This window comes from Podarcis raffonei, chromosome 6 (genome assembly GCF_027172205.1).
Source record: "Podarcis raffonei isolate rPodRaf1 chromosome 6, rPodRaf1.pri, whole genome shotgun sequence".
NCBI lineage: Eukaryota > Metazoa > Chordata > Lepidosauria > Squamata > Lacertidae > Podarcis > Podarcis raffonei.
Window position 1 is genome coordinate 2,326,198 of NC_070607.1, and position 18,912 is coordinate 2,345,109.

The 18,912-nt window shown below is 44.0% G+C and overlaps 1 protein-coding gene across 8 annotated transcripts in view; it reads right to left on the bottom strand.

The window, feature by feature from the left end:
- The window catches only part of NPL (N-acetylneuraminate pyruvate lyase), a 29,920-nt gene extending 25,809 nt beyond the window's left edge, over nucleotides 1-4,111 (bottom strand). For 2 of the 8 annotated variants that reach the window (XR_008330887.1, XM_053391118.1), the window contains exons 1-3: nucleotides 3,908-4,111; nucleotides 2,275-2,539; nucleotides 1,966-2,105 (exon numbers count right to left, since the gene is read on the bottom strand). Coding sequence is in view for 7 of the 8 variants with exons in the window: in XM_053391118.1 (XP_053247093.1) it covers nucleotides 1,966-2,105; nucleotides 2,275-2,539; nucleotides 3,908-3,999 (497 nt within the window). In the remaining variant the exon portion in view is untranslated. Of the gene's footprint in view, nucleotides 1-1,965; nucleotides 2,106-2,274; nucleotides 2,540-3,907 lie in introns of those variants that run through there. The other 6 variants (XM_053391114.1, XM_053391115.1, XM_053391117.1 and 3 more) reach the window with 6 other exon arrangements.
- Between the last annotated feature and the right edge of the window lie 14,801 nt (nucleotides 4,112-18,912).

The window sequence follows — 18,912 nt, forward strand, 5'->3', positions numbered from 1 at the left end:
AATGCCATACTAATTTTGTTTCCATTCACAGTTTTTCTGGTGTTTTCACAAATGACACAAAAACAGAAACCAGAAGCCAAAGAAAGGAGAGGCCAGAGCATGAAAAGGTTCAACCATGTTTTGCAGGCTGCAAAAGCTGTTGTCCCCTCCTTGTTCCCGTCCCCCCCCCCTGCTATCTCCAGATAGCTTTCCAACTCCGAATGGGAGCAGCAGGAAAACACCGTCTGCCTGACGTCACCAGGTTTTGCCAAGAGCAGAGGGCTCGGAAATGCTGTTCTGTCTAGCTGCCGGTCCAAGTGGGGCTTCTGGATACAGAGCAAGCAGCAAACCAAACAGGGAAGCCCATCTGTTTTCCCGTTTCCCACCCCGTCCCACTTGGAAGAAGCCCCAGTCCATGGCCCATGAACGTTCAGGGAAGTCCATCCTGCCTCTTTGAAAGGCATTGGCACGGCCACCGGAGCAGGAGGAAGTCCTGGGCCAAGGCATCGTTGCCACAGGGGGTCTGGCTCCAAGGTCACCTCACTCGTTTGTACCAAGGTCAGCGTTGTTAATAAGTGCCTCACCCCTTGCTGACAGAAGCAAACTAGTGATCTGTGAAGATGGGTCACATTCTTGAAAAGAATGTTTTTCCTTCCTGATAAACTCTGAGTAGTCCTGTCCAGCTCTTGATCTTAAGCTTGCCGGGTTGCGCAGAGCTCCAGCAGCCAGCGAGGCAGCACAGGAATAAGCAAGAGTCTGTTTTTAAAATTTAGTTTTCTTTTGTTAAATGGGGGCGGGGGGGGCTACCATTACGGTTTATTCCAATGGTGGGCCAATTAAAGGGAGTGACTGGTCCTTCTGAACTTTAGGTGGAAGTGAGAATTGTGATTTTTCCATTGATTAAATCGGCAGGCAGTTTCCTGAGTTCACCAGGCAGGGAGTGTTTGCTGACTCTCTTGAACGCCTGTCATCTCCCCTACCAGGCAAGAGATCCTAACTATACAATCTTAACAGTTAAGGTTTAACTAATCTGTGTTCAATGACTGCCCAAGCTTGCATGGTTGCTTAAGAACGGATGAGAGGATCAGACCAAGGTCTACCCAGTCCAGCACTATTTGCAAGAATTCCAGCAACCAGCATGCATTGGGTTGGCCACTAGAAACTGGATAATGCAGGGAGACAGACTGCCCACTCCTAGTCTACGCTACACTAGAATAATATATCTGCAAAGGATTGGATCCAAACACCTGCTCCAGATCAGGATCCTCCACATCTTACAAAGGAGCCCACTTGGGTGAGGAGCTAAAGAGGAACTTCAGGCATCTCCAAGGGACTGTGTGCAACTTTTGGGGTGTTGGGTTCCCTCTCCTCGGAAGAGCAGGTCACAGTGCCACTTCACAAATTGCTTTAGAAACACCTCTCCATTTCAAAAGTGGCTGCCATAGATAAATGGTGACTCCTTAGGTCAGCCATCCAAGAGCCCTCAAGGTGTTTCTGAATACAAGTCCCATCAGCCTTAGCCATGACCTAGTGGATTGGGTCTTTGAATTCTGGTATCCAGGTACACAGAGCCATACAGAGTAACTTTGTAAGTTATGTATTTCACACACACTAGAGGTCCTTGCTCTGAGGAATTTAAAGAAGGGGAGGCAGCAGTAGTGCCCACATGGAGGGGAGGAATGGGAAAGGAAGAGAGAACAGTCCAGGTGCAAATAAGCAGCACACTGCCTCTGAAGAAGTGCAAACAGATACCTCAAGCAAGTGAGCCAATCCATCTGCTTAAGAGGGACAAAAACTTAGTATTTTGTAGTTGCAGAGAAGTTGTGCTCTAAAATTTGATGGCAAGACCCAACGCACTGGTTAATCATTGCCATTTTAAATCCAATTTCCCCCTTTCTGTTGCAAGACATGTGCAGATAGGCAATGAAGGATATGATAAAACGAATCATGATCTGTGTCTGTGATTTATTTAAGAGCCCATCAAACCTTACTGCCATTGCTTTGAAGGCCAAGGAGATAGTTACCCATCCGGAGTCATTGGCGTGACAGTGGCTGCCACCACACCCTGCAGTTTCTTCTGGGCTGCCATAGAGCGGTTGGGGTGGAGTCCGAGAAAGAGAAGAGCCCTGGTTGTGACAGGAAAATAAGCAGATGTTGAGTATCCCTCTCTTAACCCTTACAGACAGAGTCCAGGACAGAGAGAACTTTCTATTGTTTTTTCAAAAACAATATGCAGTTTTGGCAAACATTCAGCAACAAGACAAATAAACAGCCACCCAACAGCACATACTGTACCTTGCCCCATGACTGCATTTTTAGTTTTAAAAAGCTCTTATTGCTTTTAATGGCTGTACAGTGGTACCTCTGGTTGCGAACAGGATCCGTTCTGGAGGCTCGTTCGCAACATGAAAAGCCCACAACCTGAAGCGCCGTATCTGCACAGCGTGATTTGGCGCTTGTGTGCATGTGTGAAGCACGATTTAGTGCTTGCGTGCATGCGTGAGCAGCGAAACCCAGAAGTAACCCTTTCCGGTACTTCCGGGTCGCTGCGGGACGCAACCTGAAAAAACATAACACGAAGCAAACACAACATGAGGTATGACTGTATTTGTTTTGCAAGCCACTCTAGAGAGCCTATGCTCTGGGAAGCCAATATGGATTTCAGGATGCAGTAAATAAATGCATATGGCATTCACTTCCACAATAATGGAAGCTGCTGGAAGAGGGAAAGGAAAGGAAAAGGCTGTTGCCCTTTATGCTCTGCTTGTGGGCATCTTGGATACATCTGGTAGGTCACTGGATGAAACAGGATCCTGGCCAGAACCAGTATTCCTAATTCAGACGTTACAGAGAAATAGAACTGAGTATCATTAATGTACTAATGAGACCTTGCTCAGAATTCCCTCATGGCCAGTCTCAATGGCTTCATGTAGATATCAGACAGATATTCAATAAACAGGGGAGAAGATGATACCACCACAGTTATAGGTGGAGCCCAGTCATGTGGTCCCAAATATCTGATGGAGAGAGGACTCCTTCCATACGCACCTGCCTGGATATTATAATCGGTGCCATTAGCAGTGCTTGCTGCCTTCTAAGGCCTGCAGGATGAACACCATAACATGACTTTCTCGGTGGTGGTTCCTCCCTGCCAACAAACATCTAGTGCCATCATTGTTCACTGTGGCTTGGTCAAATACACATCTTTGCCCAGGTCTTGGGCAAGAGGGAGATAGTGCTATAAGATCCTGCTGTTACTGAGTTGCAGTAACCTTGAGGTGAAGGGTGGGCTATAAATCCAAATGACTGCCGGTATCTTATCTCTCTATCTAAACTGCTGACTTTCACATTTCAAAGGCAGAGTGACCATTGCTTCTTTGGGTCCCTAAGTGTTTGTGTTTTCAAAGAACTTCATGAAATCACCCTCAAGATTCAACAACTTCTTGCACAAGAAGGCACTTCTACCACACCCTTTCCTTCTCCTCTGCCTTTGAAAACCAAACCAAACCACAGCCCTTCAGCCTGAAAAAGAAGTGGACAAACCACTTTGTGACTTTCACTCCACCAGCCATAACTAAAGGAAGCAATAAGACGGACAGCTGCAGTTTTGCATTTTGCACACAAACTGCCTTCCTGGACTGTCTTGAACCAATATGAAAATACCATTGCTGTTGTTTTAAAAAAGTTACACCATTGCTTCAGGGCATTCCTCCCTGTGCAGGGCAGCACGCACTCCTTAGAAGACAGTTAAGGACTGCATTGTTATAGATGACCAGTCCCTGGGACCATGGCATAGCAAAGCAATAACCTCGCCCTATTCATTGCCCAAGAGCCCTGAACTAGCGTCCTCCTTTGCCCAGCAATCTGGTGCCATGCGCAACGCAGCCACCGGCAGCCATGGAAACAGCCCCCCCCCCCGCTCTCTCACCTGGCCCAGCCGAGGAAGTTCTGCTGCCGGCTTCTACGAGCCAGGCGGCTTTGCTGCTGCTTTAAAAGAAAGAAAGAAACATTACTGAGCATGCCCACAGGTTTGGAGCATGCTCAGAACAAAGAGGTCAATTCACTGCCCTGCATTAAGCAGTTGAACGCAGCTGCGGGAGTTTGCTGGCTGAGAGTGAAAACAGGGAATTGTAAATGCAGGCTCAGCAGGGTGAAATTGAGACATACATCAGGCATAGGGACATACCCAGTTTTCTGGGATGAGCAGCAACTTTTTGATTTCAGACATATTGCATTATACACGCACACGCACAAAATATGATTTTCCCCCTATAAAATATTTATTGAGATTTTACAAAAAACAAAGGTTTACAAAATAAAAAGAAAACATATAAAAAGAGAAAAATAAAAAAACATACAAAAATACATAAAAAATAAAAATGCAAAATGCAAAAAACGAATAAATAAGAAAAAATTAAAAACAAATCAATTTTTTGTATCTTTAAACTCATTAGCTTGTTTCCTTGACCTCCTCACACCTCCCCTTTTTGTGCTCCCATTTACATAATCAAATCAACAAATCCTTACCCTCTTTCATTTATCTTAACTCTATATCTTAACATATTATAACTATATTTTCATCCACTATCAATCCATTTTTGCATATTCTTATTAACTTTGTTGCTAATACCACTTATTTTCAAACCAACATCATTTTAACATTCATTAATTTTACAGTGTTTCTGCAGATAATCTTTAAATTTCTTCCAATCTTCTTCCACCAACTCTTCTCCCAGGTCTCAGATTCTGCCAGTCATTTTCGCCAATTCCATATAGTCCATCACCTTCATCTGCCACTCTTCCAGGGTGGGTAAATCTTGTGTCTTCCAATACTTTGCAATAAGTATTCTTGCTGCTGTTGTTGCATACATGAAGAAAGTTCTATCCTTTGGCACCAGTTGGCCGACTATGCCCAAAAGAAAGGCCTCTGGTTTCTTCAGAAAGGTATATTTAAATACCTTTTTCATTTCATTATAGATAATCTCCCAGAAAGCCTTAATCTTTGGGCACGTCCACCGAAGGTGAAAGAATGTACCTTCATTTTCTTTACATTTCCAACAATTGTTATCGGGCAAATGATATATTTTTGCAAGCTTGACTGGTGTCATGTATATCATTTTCATAATATTCTCTCTTAAGGCATTACATGCCGTAAATTTCATACCGGTGGTCCACAACTGTTCCCAGTCAGCAAACATAATGTTATGTCCAACATCTTGTGCCCATTTAATCATAGCAGATTTAACCGTTTCATCCTGCGTATTCCATTTTAACAGCAAGTTATACATTCTTGAAAGTATCTTAGTTTTGGGATCTAACAGTTCTGTTTCCAATTTTGATTTTTCCACCTGGAAGCCAATTTTTTTGTCCAAATTATAGGCCTCTCTTATTTGATAATAATGAAGCCAGTCTCGCACTTTATCTTTTAATTTCTCAAAACTCTGCAATTTCAATTTGTCTCCTTCTTGTTCCAATATTTCCCAATATTTCGGCCATTTGGCCTCCATATTGAGCTTTTTCTGAGCCTTTGCTTTCATTGGTGACAACCACCTTGGGGTTTTATTTTCCACAAAATATGATTTTTATCCCTCCCAAATTCTAAAATCCATAGTGAATAGTAACATTAACAGCACAATTCTATACAGGTTTAATCATTAGGAAGCCTCTAAACAAAGGAAGCCTTGTACAGTATAGGGAAGTTTTTAATGTTTGATATCTTACTGTGTTTTAATTTGTTGGAAGTTGCCCAGAGTGGCTGGGGCAACCCAGTCGAATGGGCAACATATAAATAATAGGTTGTTGTTGTTGTTATATGTTTATTAAAACATAAGTGACCAAGACCTAGGAGGCAAGGGCTCAAATCCGTCCTGTGCAGTTCACTGGGTGACTTTGTGCCAGTCCCAGTCTCTCAGCCTAACCCACCTCACAATGGGGGGGGGGGGAGAAGCACCTTTGCACCCCGAGCTCCTTCGAGGGCAGGTGGATATAAATGTAACAAATAAACAAGCGTGCATAGGATTGCTTAAACAAGCAAGTGCAATAAAGACAGATTTATTATGGCACAAGCATTTGTAGACTAGAGTGCTTAATCAGATGCAGTCATAAAATACTTTAATTTGAACAAGGTTATCCTGTTCATATTAAAGCAAGCAAACCGAGTTAAGATATGCTTTTGGATTCCAGGCAGTTTGGCTGGGAAGAAGTCTAGAAATTAGAAGAAAGAAAAATAAACATCTCAGCCCTTTCATGAAAGACCACTCTTCACCTGACAACCCCCACCCCAAATAATTTCCATGATCTGCATTTATTTGATTGTTCCATCTACTTGCTTGTTTATTTGATCACTCTGTCAACTTTTCTTTCCTCAAAGGGCTCAAAGGGGCTTAGGGATTTGTCTGCATGATCTCTACAGGCGCAAGGAAATAAATTTTCTAATGAACAACCTAAGGGGCAAAGTTTCCTTGAGCAAACATACAAAAAAGAAAAGTAAATAAATCATTCAAAATATACATCTTAGTGCACATTCTTTAAAAAGCTAAAAGTTGGGATTTTGTTATTGTATTCTTTCTTTTTTAATTGTTATATACTGTATTGGAAAGCAATAGAACTATATTATAAAAAGCTAAAAGAAAATTTTAAGGTGCAATATAATGGCCTTTTTGTTGCATTCCATATAACAAATTTGTGACAATTACAATTTATCATGCAAAACATTGTAATTAGTCACTAATTATTTCCAAACGTGGATCAGACACTAGATGGCACTGGTTTTACAGATAAAATTTTTAAAAAGCAAAAAAGAAAACCCACATTTAAAATAAGGTTACCAGATTTTTTTCAATGAATCCGGGGACACTTTTCAACTTCCATGGATTTTGTCAGGGGACTGATTTGTCAATCCGGGGACTGCCCCTGGGAAACGGGGACATCTGGAACATTAATTTAAGAGCATGTTTTAAAAGTATGGTTAGGACTGGAAGAGTGGGGAAACAGCAGCTTCAGGTGGTGATTTTTGGTAGGGAAATGGTGGTGTGACAATCCTCCATAATTCACACTGCTCACTCCCTTGGGTCAGGTGAAGTAGTAGTAGTAGTAGTAGTAGTAGTAGTAGTAGTAGTAGTAGTAATAATAATAATAATAATTTATTTATACCTCGCCCATCTGGCTGAGTTTCCCCAGCCACTCTGGGCGGCTTCCAATCGAGTGTTAAAAACAATACAGTGGTACCTCAGGTTAAGTACTTAATTCGTTCTGAAGGTCTGTTCTTAACCTGAAGCACCACTTTAGCTAATGGGGCCTCCTGCTGCCGCTGCACTGCCGGAGCCCGATTTCTGTTCTCATCCTGAAGCAAAGTTCTTAACCCGAGGTAAGATTTCTGGGTTAGCAGAGTCTGTAACCTGAAGCGTATGTAACCCGAGGTACCACTGTACAGCAAGTCCCATTAGATGCTAGGAAGTGGGTTTGGGACTGCAACCCTTAAGCAGCGAAAGCCTCTCCGTTTGGTGTGACTGTAAAACAGCTTCTGTGCTTGAATTACCTATTATTATTATTTATTAGTATTAATTAAATTTCTATGAGCGCTTTCCTTTTTGCAGGCTGAGCCAATCTCGTCTTCTTCTCATTCATTTTAAAACAAAACCTACTAATGCAACCAGGCTTTAATGGAGGGTTGTTGTACTATTTTATTTGTGCATTCATGCTTTAGCTCAAAAACTAGATTTAATTTGAATTTAAAAAGAAAACAGAATAAAATTGGATGGGGATGGGGAGGACCATGCTGCAGGATTATAGTCAGGGCTGGCCCAAGATATACTGAGGTGAAGGACAACAGTGCTATTTTTCTAGAAAAAGAAGTGCCAGAACTCACCATGAACACCTCTCTTGTTCTCTTATTATGGCAATGGTGCCCACCTGAGAGGCACTGGAGTTGAGCTCTGGCTGAAAAAAAGCCCTGAGGGACAAGATGGCATCTTTCCCTATTCTATATAAAAAAAGCCAGCCAGACTGGCAAGTAAATCTTACTTCAGCACTGGTGACAGAGAAGCATCCTTCGCAGCACCTGAAGGCAGCAGGTGAGCTGAGGGAGCACTGAGCGGCCCACCTGGCACACGCTCTTCCCTCCATCGCCTCACCACTCCTCAGCTGCCTCACCTGGCTGTGTACGCACAATCTCTTTAAGGAAGATTTGAACCACATTCTTTCCCTCAAATAATTCTGGGCACTGTAGCTTGTTAACAGTGGCTGAGAATTGTAACCCCATGAGAGATAAACCACAATGTCCAGAATTCCCTGAGGGAAAGAAGGCACTTTGAAGGTACAGAGTTTACACAGCCTCTGCCTAATGGTAGGGCCGGGTGTGGTAATGGCAGCGCAATGCAGGCAAAGTCATGCAGAAAGGAAGGCTCATCAAGAACTCCCTCATGGACCACTCATTCTGGTGATTCTCCTCTGCATTTTGCTCATCTACAATTGCATTTCAAAATATGCCACAAACCATGTGTTGAGAAAAGGTGGGAAGACGAGCTAGAAAACCAAGCTGGAATGGGAGGGTCTCAGTGACATTGGCATCTGATGGAAGCACAGGAAGTGGCTAGTATGGCAGCTGCCACAATGTCTGTGTTAGGACACAACGACTCCTTGATTCCCTGCGCCCTCACTTTCAGAATGTAAGCTGCCATGAAACAGCAGTCTTTCTACACAATGCTATGAGGCTGTGCATATCAATTAGGCACTCTATAATTGCCTGCCAGAGGACTGAGACTGAGGGCTTTAAGCCTGTGTGTAGTTCCACTTAATATTTCCAAGGATATATATTTTCTTTAATTGCATTGTCGGGATTTAGAAACTCTGGGGAGCTGCAATGTTTGTCAGTGATCGGGCCATGTTTATGATTCTTGTGTTCGTTCAAAGAGCCCTAAACAACTTGGGTCCAGGAGGCAGAATTGGGATTCAAGATGACCTTAACTGAGCCCAAACTAACAAAATGAATTTCAACAGGGACAAATGTAAGGTTTTGCGTTTAGGCAGGAAGAACCAGCTTACAAATATAAGATCAGCACCAGCTTGCCAGTAGCACATGTGAAAAGGATCTAGGGGTCTTAGTAGACCACAAGTTTAACATGAGTGAACAGTGTGATGCAGCAACAAAAAAAGCCAATTGTATTCTAGGCTGCATCAACAGAAGTGTAGTGTCCAGATCAAGGGAAGTAATAGTACCATTCGATTCTGCCTTGGAATCCTGTGTCCAGTTCTGGATGCCACAATTTAAGAAGAATATCCACAAGCTGCAACATGTGCAGAGGAGGGTGACCAAGATTCCCAAGGGTCTGGAAGCCTTATGAGCAACAGTTGAGGGTTTGCAGTATGTTTAGCCTGGAAAAGAGGAGATAGAAATGAGATATGAAAACCACCTTCAAATTATCAGTTTGCATTTCTTAGTGCAGAAAGTATTGATCTGATGTGTAGAGATCTTTCCTAGTCTGATTAATTCAAGAGGGTTCTGGAAGCTTCTCTGTATGAAAGAAACAAGCAGAAGGCTCATGATGTTTGGGTTATTCCTTCAGAGAAGCTGAGTACAGCTGGCTTAAACTGGTTCTGTTATCTCTCCCGTCAAGGTCATGCTGACTATAAAAGTAAGGCCAGATGGGGCCTGGGTTTCACTTTGTCTTTCTATCACTCTTCCTTCTGGTGTGATGTTCTGTACATAGTATATATAGTGTTAAGGTTTAGACTTATTATAAGTTATTGCAAGTTTAAGTTAAGTCTGCTGCAATTGGATTTCTTACGGACAGTGCCAATCCTGAATGTATTAAATTTGTGACCATTATGCTCATTTGCCTTCAGTAGCAGTAAAGCTCTGCCAGATGAAATAAAATTGCCTCTGGTCTGCTAACTATACACTGGAATCTGCTCTGGATCAATACTGAGTAGAATTTCACGACAGGTTATGGGCCCATAATGCCCCAACCCCCACTGATAGGTTCCTGAGGCTGAGCAGAGCGTTGAGGAGGTCCGGCTGTGTGTTCCCGGAGTGTTTGCTGTGAATGAGCAAAGGAGTGTTGTTGTTGTTTAGTCGTTTAGTCGTGTCCGACTCTTCGTGACCCCATGGACCAGAGCACGCCAGGCACCTCTGTCCTCCACTACCTCCCGCAGTTTGGTCAAACTCATGCTGGTAACCTCGAAAACACTATCCAACCATCTCATCCTCTGTCACCCCCTTCTCCTTGTGCCCTCCATCTTTCCCAGCATCAGTGTCTTCTCCAGGGAGTCTTCTCTTCTCATGAGGTGGCCAAAGTACTGGAGCCTCAGCTTCACGATCTGTCCTTCCAGTGAGCACTCAGGGCTGATTTCATTAAGAATGGATGCGTTTGATCTTCTTGCAGTCCATGGGACTCTCAAGAGTCTTCTCCAGCACCATAATTCAAAAGCATCAATTCTTCGGCGATCAACCTTCTTTATGGTCCAGCTCTCACTTCCATACATCACTACTGGGAAAACCATGGCTTTAACTATACGGACCTTTGTTGGCAAGGTGACGTCTCTACTTCTCAAGATGCTGTCTAGGCCTGTCATTGCCCTTCTCCCAAGAAGCAGGCGTCTTTTAATTTCGTGGCTGCTGTCACCATCTGCAGTGATCATGGAGCCCAAGAAAGTAAAATCTCTCACTGCCTCCATTTCTTCCCCTTCTATTTGCCGGGAGGTGATGGGACCAGTGGCCATGATCTTCGTTTTTTTGATGTTGAGCCTCAGACCATATTTTGCGCTCTCCTCTTTCACCCTCATTAAAAGGTTCTTTAATTCCTCCTCACTTTCTGCCATCAAGGTTGTATCATCTGCATATCTGAGGTTGTTGATATTTCTTCCGGCAATCTTAATTCCAGCTTGGGATTCATCCAGCCCAGCCTTTCGCATGATGTATTCTGCGTATAAATTAAATAAGCAGGGAGACAAAATACAGCCTTGTCGTACTCCTTTCCCAATTTTGAACCAATCAGTTGTTCCATATCCAGTTCTAACTGTAGCTTCTTGTCCCACATAGAGATTTCTCAGGAGACAGATGAGGTGATCAGGCACTCCCATTTCTTTAAGAACTTGCCATAGTTTGCTGTGGTCGACACAGTCAAAGGCTTTTGCATAGTCAATGAAGCAGAAGTAGATGTCTTTCTGGAACTCTCTAGCTTTCTCCATAATCCAGCGCATGTTTGCAATTTGGTCTCTGGTTCCTCTGCCTCTTCTAAATCCAGCTTGCACTTCTGGGAGTTCTCGATCCACATACTGCTTGAGCCTTCCTTGTAGAATTTTAAGCATAACCTTGCTAGCGTGTGAAATGAGTGCAATTGTGCGGTAGTTGGAGCATTCTTTGGCACTGCCCTTCTTTGGGATTGGGATGTAGACTGATCTTCTCCAATCTTCTGGCCACTGCTGAGTTTTCCAAATTTGCTGGCATATTGAGTGTAGCACCTTAATAGCATCATCTTTTAAAATTTTAAATAGTTCAGCTGGAATACCATCACTTCCACTGGCCTTGTTATTTGCAGTGCTTTCTAAGGCCCATTTGACTTCACTTTCCAGGATGTCTGGCTCAAGGTCAGCAACCACACTACCTGGGGTGTACGAGACATCCATATCTTTCTGGTATAATTCCTCTGTGTATTCTTGCCACCTCTTCTTGATGTCTTCTGCTTCTGTTAGGTCCTTACCACTTTTGTCCTTTATTATGGTAGAGCAAAGGAGTAGCTGTGCTGAAATGCCGGAGGAGGACAAGGAGGACCTGGAGAGTCTCCATGCCTGGGCAGAGATTTTGAAGCGGCTGGATTGGATGCTGGTTGTGGTGATTTATGAGCCAGGTGGCTGTTGTGGAACAGCCTTGCAGCACCAAGAAGCTGGAAAAGACTTGATTCCAGAGATGGCTGGTAGTGCTTGGTGCAGATGCAGCACTGGGAGGTATGGAGAGCCCAGAGGGGCCAGGAGCTGGCAGTGGTTTTACTGGCATGAAGCCATTCTGTTTCAGCAGACCCAGTTACTAGAAGGGCAGCAACCCCCACAGCTGCTTGATTCAGGAAGTGATGTCTTGGCGTTTTTTCCTGCCTTGAAGTTTTGAGCTCTGTGATATTTTTTATGGGGATGTGCTTGATTTTTTATTGATTTTTTATGGCGATGTGCTTGATTGCCTGGTGGATGGCTGAGCACAGGTTTGGTTTATGCCATCCCTGGAGGAAGGCCACTTTGATGTATGGTGACCCTGGACACCCAGCAGAGGCAAACTGGGTGGCTGTTGGAGACGGGGAAGGTCTTAGTGCCCATCTCCAACTTCTGCAGTGAGGTGGACTGTGTGCTGTCAGAGAACAGACTTATCTCTGGTGTGTGATTCTCTGGCCATCTCAGAATTTTTTTTGGCAATGCCAAGAGCAGCGGTGAAGAGAAGCCTCAGTGTGAAGAGATGCGTCTATGGAGGCTTTCTGCTGTTTGTTTCCTGTTCTGGACATTCCCAGTGAGAAGACACTTTTACAGCGAGAAGGAGAAGGGAGACTGCTATGTTTGATGCTGAGAGATGTACCAGTAACCAGTGATCTGCATTTAGGGGTTTTCCTGGGGGAAGCGCTGATATCAGTCCTAGGATGATAGTGGGACAGCTGTTTTTTGAGGTTGCTGGTGGTTTCTTAACAGCAACTGGTTCCTTAAGAGCAGCAGCAGTTCTGGTTTCATGCTGGACATTTTTTTGTCTTCAGTGTGCATGGAATGTGGTTTATTATGTTTGCCCCAGTTGTAAGAATTTCAATGCTGTAAATGCTAGTTTGTTGTTTAAATGCACATCTTTGTGCTGAAGGGCAGTAAAATTAGCTGTAGTCCTATCTTAAAGAATAAGGTGATTGATGAGGCCTTGATGAGGTTGGAAGGTGTCTTTAATGGTTTTATAACAGGTCATTTGCTGAGCCATGTTTTCTTTGGGTGAGCACCCCACATTGCAAACTTTTGGGGGTATAAATCAACTGCAATAGTTTTGATTTGGAGTTTAACCTGTAAAATGTGAAATACAAAGTGTTTCTAACTTGTCAAATCAGGCAAAGGTGGGTCATGGCCTGGCAAAGAGGAGTATTTAATGTAATCTGTCTAATTGGTTTCTTTCCCCCATTTCAAAGGGAGGAGCAAAATTTTGCAAAAATCTCACAGGAGCTGGGCTACAGGCTGGATAAACTGTGAGGAAGGGGGAAGCTTGTGTTTGCTTGCTTAGCTATTTCCTCTGTTTAATGGTATGCATGTTTGCTGTTTGGATCTATGAATACTTTTTCTTTATAGGGCTCTCTCTGAATTGGAGCTGGGCTGTTCTGAAGTTGTGCCTGTTTTTTGCTGAGGCGAGGTGTGCAGTTTCTGAGTGGCTTGATAGTTTTGCAGCTTTGTGAGGGAAATCTCACGCTGTGTTATCTGTGGTTTATTTTCCTGTTTTGGAACGCAGGGCTGCCTAGAACCAGCTCAGGATGAGTTTTTGGTATCCTGTTATTTCCTCAAGATGTTTTCCCTCTGCTCTGGAGGATAGGACTCAAACCAATGCCTTCAAGTTACCAGAAAGGAGATTCAGGAAAACCTTTCTGACAGAATGCTTTTACAGTGGAACCATCTCCCTCAGGAGGTTGTGGACTCCCCTTCTTTAAGCAGAGGTTGGATGGCCATCTGTCATGGGCGCTTTAGTTGAGATTCCCAATCAGACAACTTTTGCAGGTTTTTGAAATGGTTCAAAATGCTGCAAAAGCTGTTGTCCAGAGGTTAAAGTGGGATGAGTTGTTCACACTGTTTCAAAACTCATTCAGATTTGTGAAGGAAAATATTACTTTGCTTGTCTTTGTGAAAGGTAGGGACATGTTAAAGTATTAAAATGTTGCCCTCCCCTTATCTACACAGAGAGGATACTGTTGGCATTCATGGAGAGAAAGGGTTATAACAAAGTGTTACATAGTGCACTTGTTAGCAGAAATCATAAAACAATGGCTATGCCTGTCTTGAAGCCATATTTTTAGAAAAAAATTCAACATTTCTGTCCTGAGTAAAAAAAAAATTGGTACGCTACATGCATTTCAGTGACTTCCAACCAAGTAACAATGTATAATTTAAAGCCCCCGCACCTTTAATCACTATTTTCTTTTTGCCTGCCTGCTCTCCTCTTTTATCTATCAGTGGTCCCTGATGGAATGAGAAGTGACAAGCTGTAATTTTATTTTCTTCTTGGAATTCTGGTTCTGAATTGATAGAGAAGATTTAGTTCCAAGGGCTTCTCAGGATTAAATGACTCATTTGGAACTCTCTCTCTCTCTCTCTCTCTCTCTCTCTCTCTCTCTCTCTCTCTGTGTGTGTGTGTGTGTTGTAACCAGAGGTTCAACTGAATAGAATCTGAATCACATGCACCACAAGGCCTAGGCAGCCTCAACTTAAGATGGCTCCCTGGCCTGGCTTTGCACTGCAAAGTTTGCAACAGCACGTGCAACAAAATGGCGTCCAGCATTCAAAAAACCCCTCAGCTTGCATTAACTAGCTACACACAAGGCATTCAAGCTCCACCCCCTAGTCATTCTTAGACTTCTTATTGGGTGAGCAACACAGCCAAGCAACACAGTTGGAGCCTCCCTCCTCCCTGGCCGGCAGGGAGGGAGGGAGAGGAGCTGCTTCCTTTGAAATTTAAGGGACATCATTTAAGGGACATTTAAGGGACACCTATCAATAAGGGACAGCAGCGGGACATGGCGCTGGAATAAGGGACTGTCCCTTCAAATAAGGGACACTTGACAGCTATGTGCTGGTAGCCCTGAAAAGCTTTTGCCTTCCTTGGAGCTTGGCTTAGTTTTGCCTGAGTCATGGGGATGTGCATATTCTGCAAGCCCCTTTTCTTCAAAACACCTGATGTCTCCTTGTGGCTCATGTTTTGCCTGGATTGTACAGACTGAGCTGGTTGTAGCATATAAGGGTGAGCAGGTTTTCACTGGGGGAAAGGGATGGAGTTGACTTTGGTGGGCTAGGTGGGTGAGCCCTTACAGTTTTACTGTGGTTCAATGAATGAGGGTCAACCAAGTCTTCTGGGCCCAGCAGTCTCCTCTGATGTTTTACCTGATCACGAGGCAGGAACTTATTGGAATAGCCTTATTCCCAGCCACCAGGGGCCAGTCACATTTGTGGCAAATCCTTCTGCTGTCTTGCCCTGGGCAGAAAAATGCATCTAGGGCCTCTTTCACAAGTTCCATGAGGGTCCTGCAAAGTAATTCCTCAACCAGGGCGATGACAGCTTTGTGAATCCATCCTTTAATTTTTGTCTCCAAGGATTTATCACAAAACTAGGCCAGTCATGCGTCATAACTGCATTTGCTTCTGTTTAATTATGCTACATTAGTTAATCTTATTACCCCTTCAGGAACCAACATTTCTCCATGGAATAAATCATATTTTGTTTGCTTGCTCTGCATACCATCTACAGATTTTATGCCATCAGTATTCCCTGGCTGACTGAGGGTTGTACCAGCTTCTGTCTAATTCAAAAGAACTTTCCAGTTGGTGTTGCATAAGAAATCCAGAACTGTGGAGCAATTTGCAGGAGAATTTAAGTATTATAGAATCATAGGATTGTAGAGTTGGAAAGGACCATGATCATCTAGTCCAACCCTCTGCAATGCAGGAATCTTTTGCTCAACATGGGGCTCAAATCCATGACCCTGAGATTAGAAGTCTTGTGCTCGACTGTATCTACTAATATAAGCAGAAAGCAGCACACATACAGTCAGTGATAGACAGGCTTTTTAATGTAATATTTGCTGTACCTGACAAGAGTAACTAGATCTAGTAGCACACAGCCAGCAAATTTATTGATTACTTTGAACCGGAACTATTTGATTCTTTTTAGCAATCCCCCTTATACAAAACTATTTTGTTCTATTCAGAACCACATCTTCTGTTACGAAAAAGGAGCAATGCAGAAGCAAGCACCAGGTGGCAGGAATGGTAAACAGGATGTGGGTGTTATTGGATTGTACCGTGGGAACCTGGCACAGTCTATTCACTGCTCTGAGAGCCGGATGTTACCTCAGAGCAGTACATGACCCTGTACTGGAAGTACATGGGTGGAGTTTATTCTCTCTCTGCACTGGGAATCAGAGTGTGCAGACATGTTTCTCTGTACTGGTGAAAGACAGGAATAAAGACATGTAAATATATTTCTGTCTGTCTCTTTCCCCCTCCCTGGGGGAGGAGTGGTGTGTTCTTTTCACGTTTGAAAAGGATCGCCGAAGAGACCTCCTTTGATCTTGCCGGCAGACGCTGGCAGGGGAGGTCAAGGATTCAAGCCAGGCACCTGGAGGGTGGCCAAATTCCTAAGAGCTGGAGGCTCTGCTCGCTTGAATCCCGACAACTGGTAGCAGAGGATGGTTATCTGATCTATGAGAATCTGCATGAGAGGTGAGAGGTCGATGAATCGTTGCCATCCTCTGCACCTAAGGAGATAAAGAAAAGCGTCTGCCTGCAGCCAGAAGCTGAAACAGACAGCTGGACACCGAGAGGAGTGTATTTCAAGGCAACGGAGCCAGAAAAGGTATGCAGCATTTCGGGCTAGAGAAAAGTGAACGCAGAAAGGTTTAATTCTCTGGTTCACAAGAAAGAGCTGCATTTTAAGAAAAACAGCTCTGAAAGAGCAAGCTTGCATACCAGGAATTCCTGTGGTGAGATAAGGAGTTCCGTCCTGAGCAGGTTGCTAGGCAACGTCTGCCAGTTACTGAATGGCCTAAAAAGGGCCTGGGAAATCGAAAGTGTATCTGCGCAGCTGTGCAAGGGTTTTGAAAAAAAAAAAAAAAACAGCCCGAAAGTTTTGCCTGCCAGTGAAGCAGTAAACAAAGACTTTTGGAGTTTACTGGCTTGAAAAGTGAAAGCTGGCTTGAGATTGAGTGTAAAGCTGACCCTTGGACTCAGCATGGATTCCAAGAAGGCGGGAGGTTTGCCCTATCCCCCTCCCCTCACTAATGACAATTATTCATCTTGGTCTATAAAGATGAAGGCCCTGCTGCAGAACCAGAGGGTCTTTGATGTGATTGAGAACCCCATCCCAGCAGCACCAACCCGAGGTTGGGAGTCACAGAATCTGAAAGCCAGAACGGCTATAATTCTGTGTGTGTCAGATGACCAATTGGTGCATATTCAGGGTTTGGAATATGCACGGGAAATTTGGGAAATGCTACGAAGAACACATCAGAGGGATGCTGGGTCTTCAGCGTTGCTGTATTTTGAGAAGCTGACCAATCTGAGGCTTGCGCCTGATGGAGATGTTCAAGCGCACCTGACGGAGATGAAATATCTGCGCCAGCAGATGGTGGAACGCAATTTCCGTCTGCAGGAGGAAGTGTTTTGCTTCATGATGATCAACAGCCTAAATCGGACTTACAAAACGGTTGCCAGTCAGCTTGGTTCCCTCCCGGCTCAAGATTTGACCGCGGAGAGGGTGTGTGCCGTAGTTCTGAATGAACAGGACAGACTTGCTGCACTGGAAGTAAAGGACAGGGGGAGGGAGGAACGGAGTTCTAATTCCCCCGCAGATGAAGCTACTGGAGAGAAAGCTCTAGCTTTGAACGCTGTTCGATGTGACAATTGTGGACAGGCTAGGCATCTTCAGCGGAACTGTAAGAAGCCACGTCAGCCTAAAGGAGCGAAGGGCCGCTCAGCAAAGCCTGAGGCGTCAGGCAAAGGTCACACCAAGACTTCGGTGAAACCTGGAAAAGCTTTGATGGCGACAGGAACCACGCCAGACGTTGGGAACTCGTTTGTTATTGACACGGGTGCGACAGTTCATATGTCTCCACACAAAGAACTCTTTTCATCGTTTAAGAAGCAAAGCTTCGCTGTGAAACAGGCCAACGGTCAGGAGCTGGAAGCGGCCGGCGTGGGGACTGTCTATCTTAAGAGTCTGGACTTGACAATAAACAATGTTTACTTGGTTCCTGAATTGAAGTTCAATCTGCTGAGTGTTTCGCAGATTGCAAAGAAAGGACTGAAACTGTCCTACGATGCTGAGAGCTGCAAGATCTACAAAGATGGAGAGTTATTTCTTTCGGCCAGAGAAAAGGATGGACTATATTTGTTGACTTTTGCACAAAGTGATTACATGGAATGTAATTCATCTGTGTCTAACCTAGTTTCTCTTGCAGGTGTGAGCAAGAAGAAGACCGGGGTCAACAGGGCATTTCAGCGGGTGTATGCTGATGTGATTGGTCCTCTAGAACCATCTAGAGGCAATGCAAGATATTATCTTGTGTGTGTGGATCATTTCTCTAACTATGTCTGGGTTTATGTGTTGAGAAAACCAAAGGAAGCCTTGGAGAGGTTTCAGGAGTTTTGTGACAAAGTTAAGAGTATGCATGATGCTAACATTGATTGTCTATTCACAGATGAGAAGCAGATTTTTCTTTTACAGGATTTCCAAAGGTTCCTGCAGAAGAAGGGAATAAGACACAAGGTTTCTGTTTCAGCGGAAGCGTGGAACAGGGGTGTCTGTGTACGGGTGAACAGAGAATTGCAAAAGGGGATGGAAGCGCAATTGCTTAGTTCACATCTGCCACATGAGTACTGGGCCGAGTCTCTAATGTCGTTCTGTTATACGAAAGTGAGAAAGGTTTCAAAAGAGTTGGGAAGTTCTCCTTTTGAGAAACTGTTCCACAGAAAACCTTCTGTTGCCCATTTCAAGGTTTTTGGGTCTCATGTGAGAACAGAAGCTCCAGGTGGAGTAAAGAATGCCAGAGGCATTTTTGTAGGGTATGAAAAGGGTCTCTACAGAGTAATTTTGTCTGAATCTGGTCAGGTGATTCTCACAAAATGTCTAGAGAGTGCTCCTGAACAGGAGAGAGTAATAGTACACACATTTCCCACTGAGGACGATTCAGATGATGATAATTTCACTGATTTCAGCTGTACAGA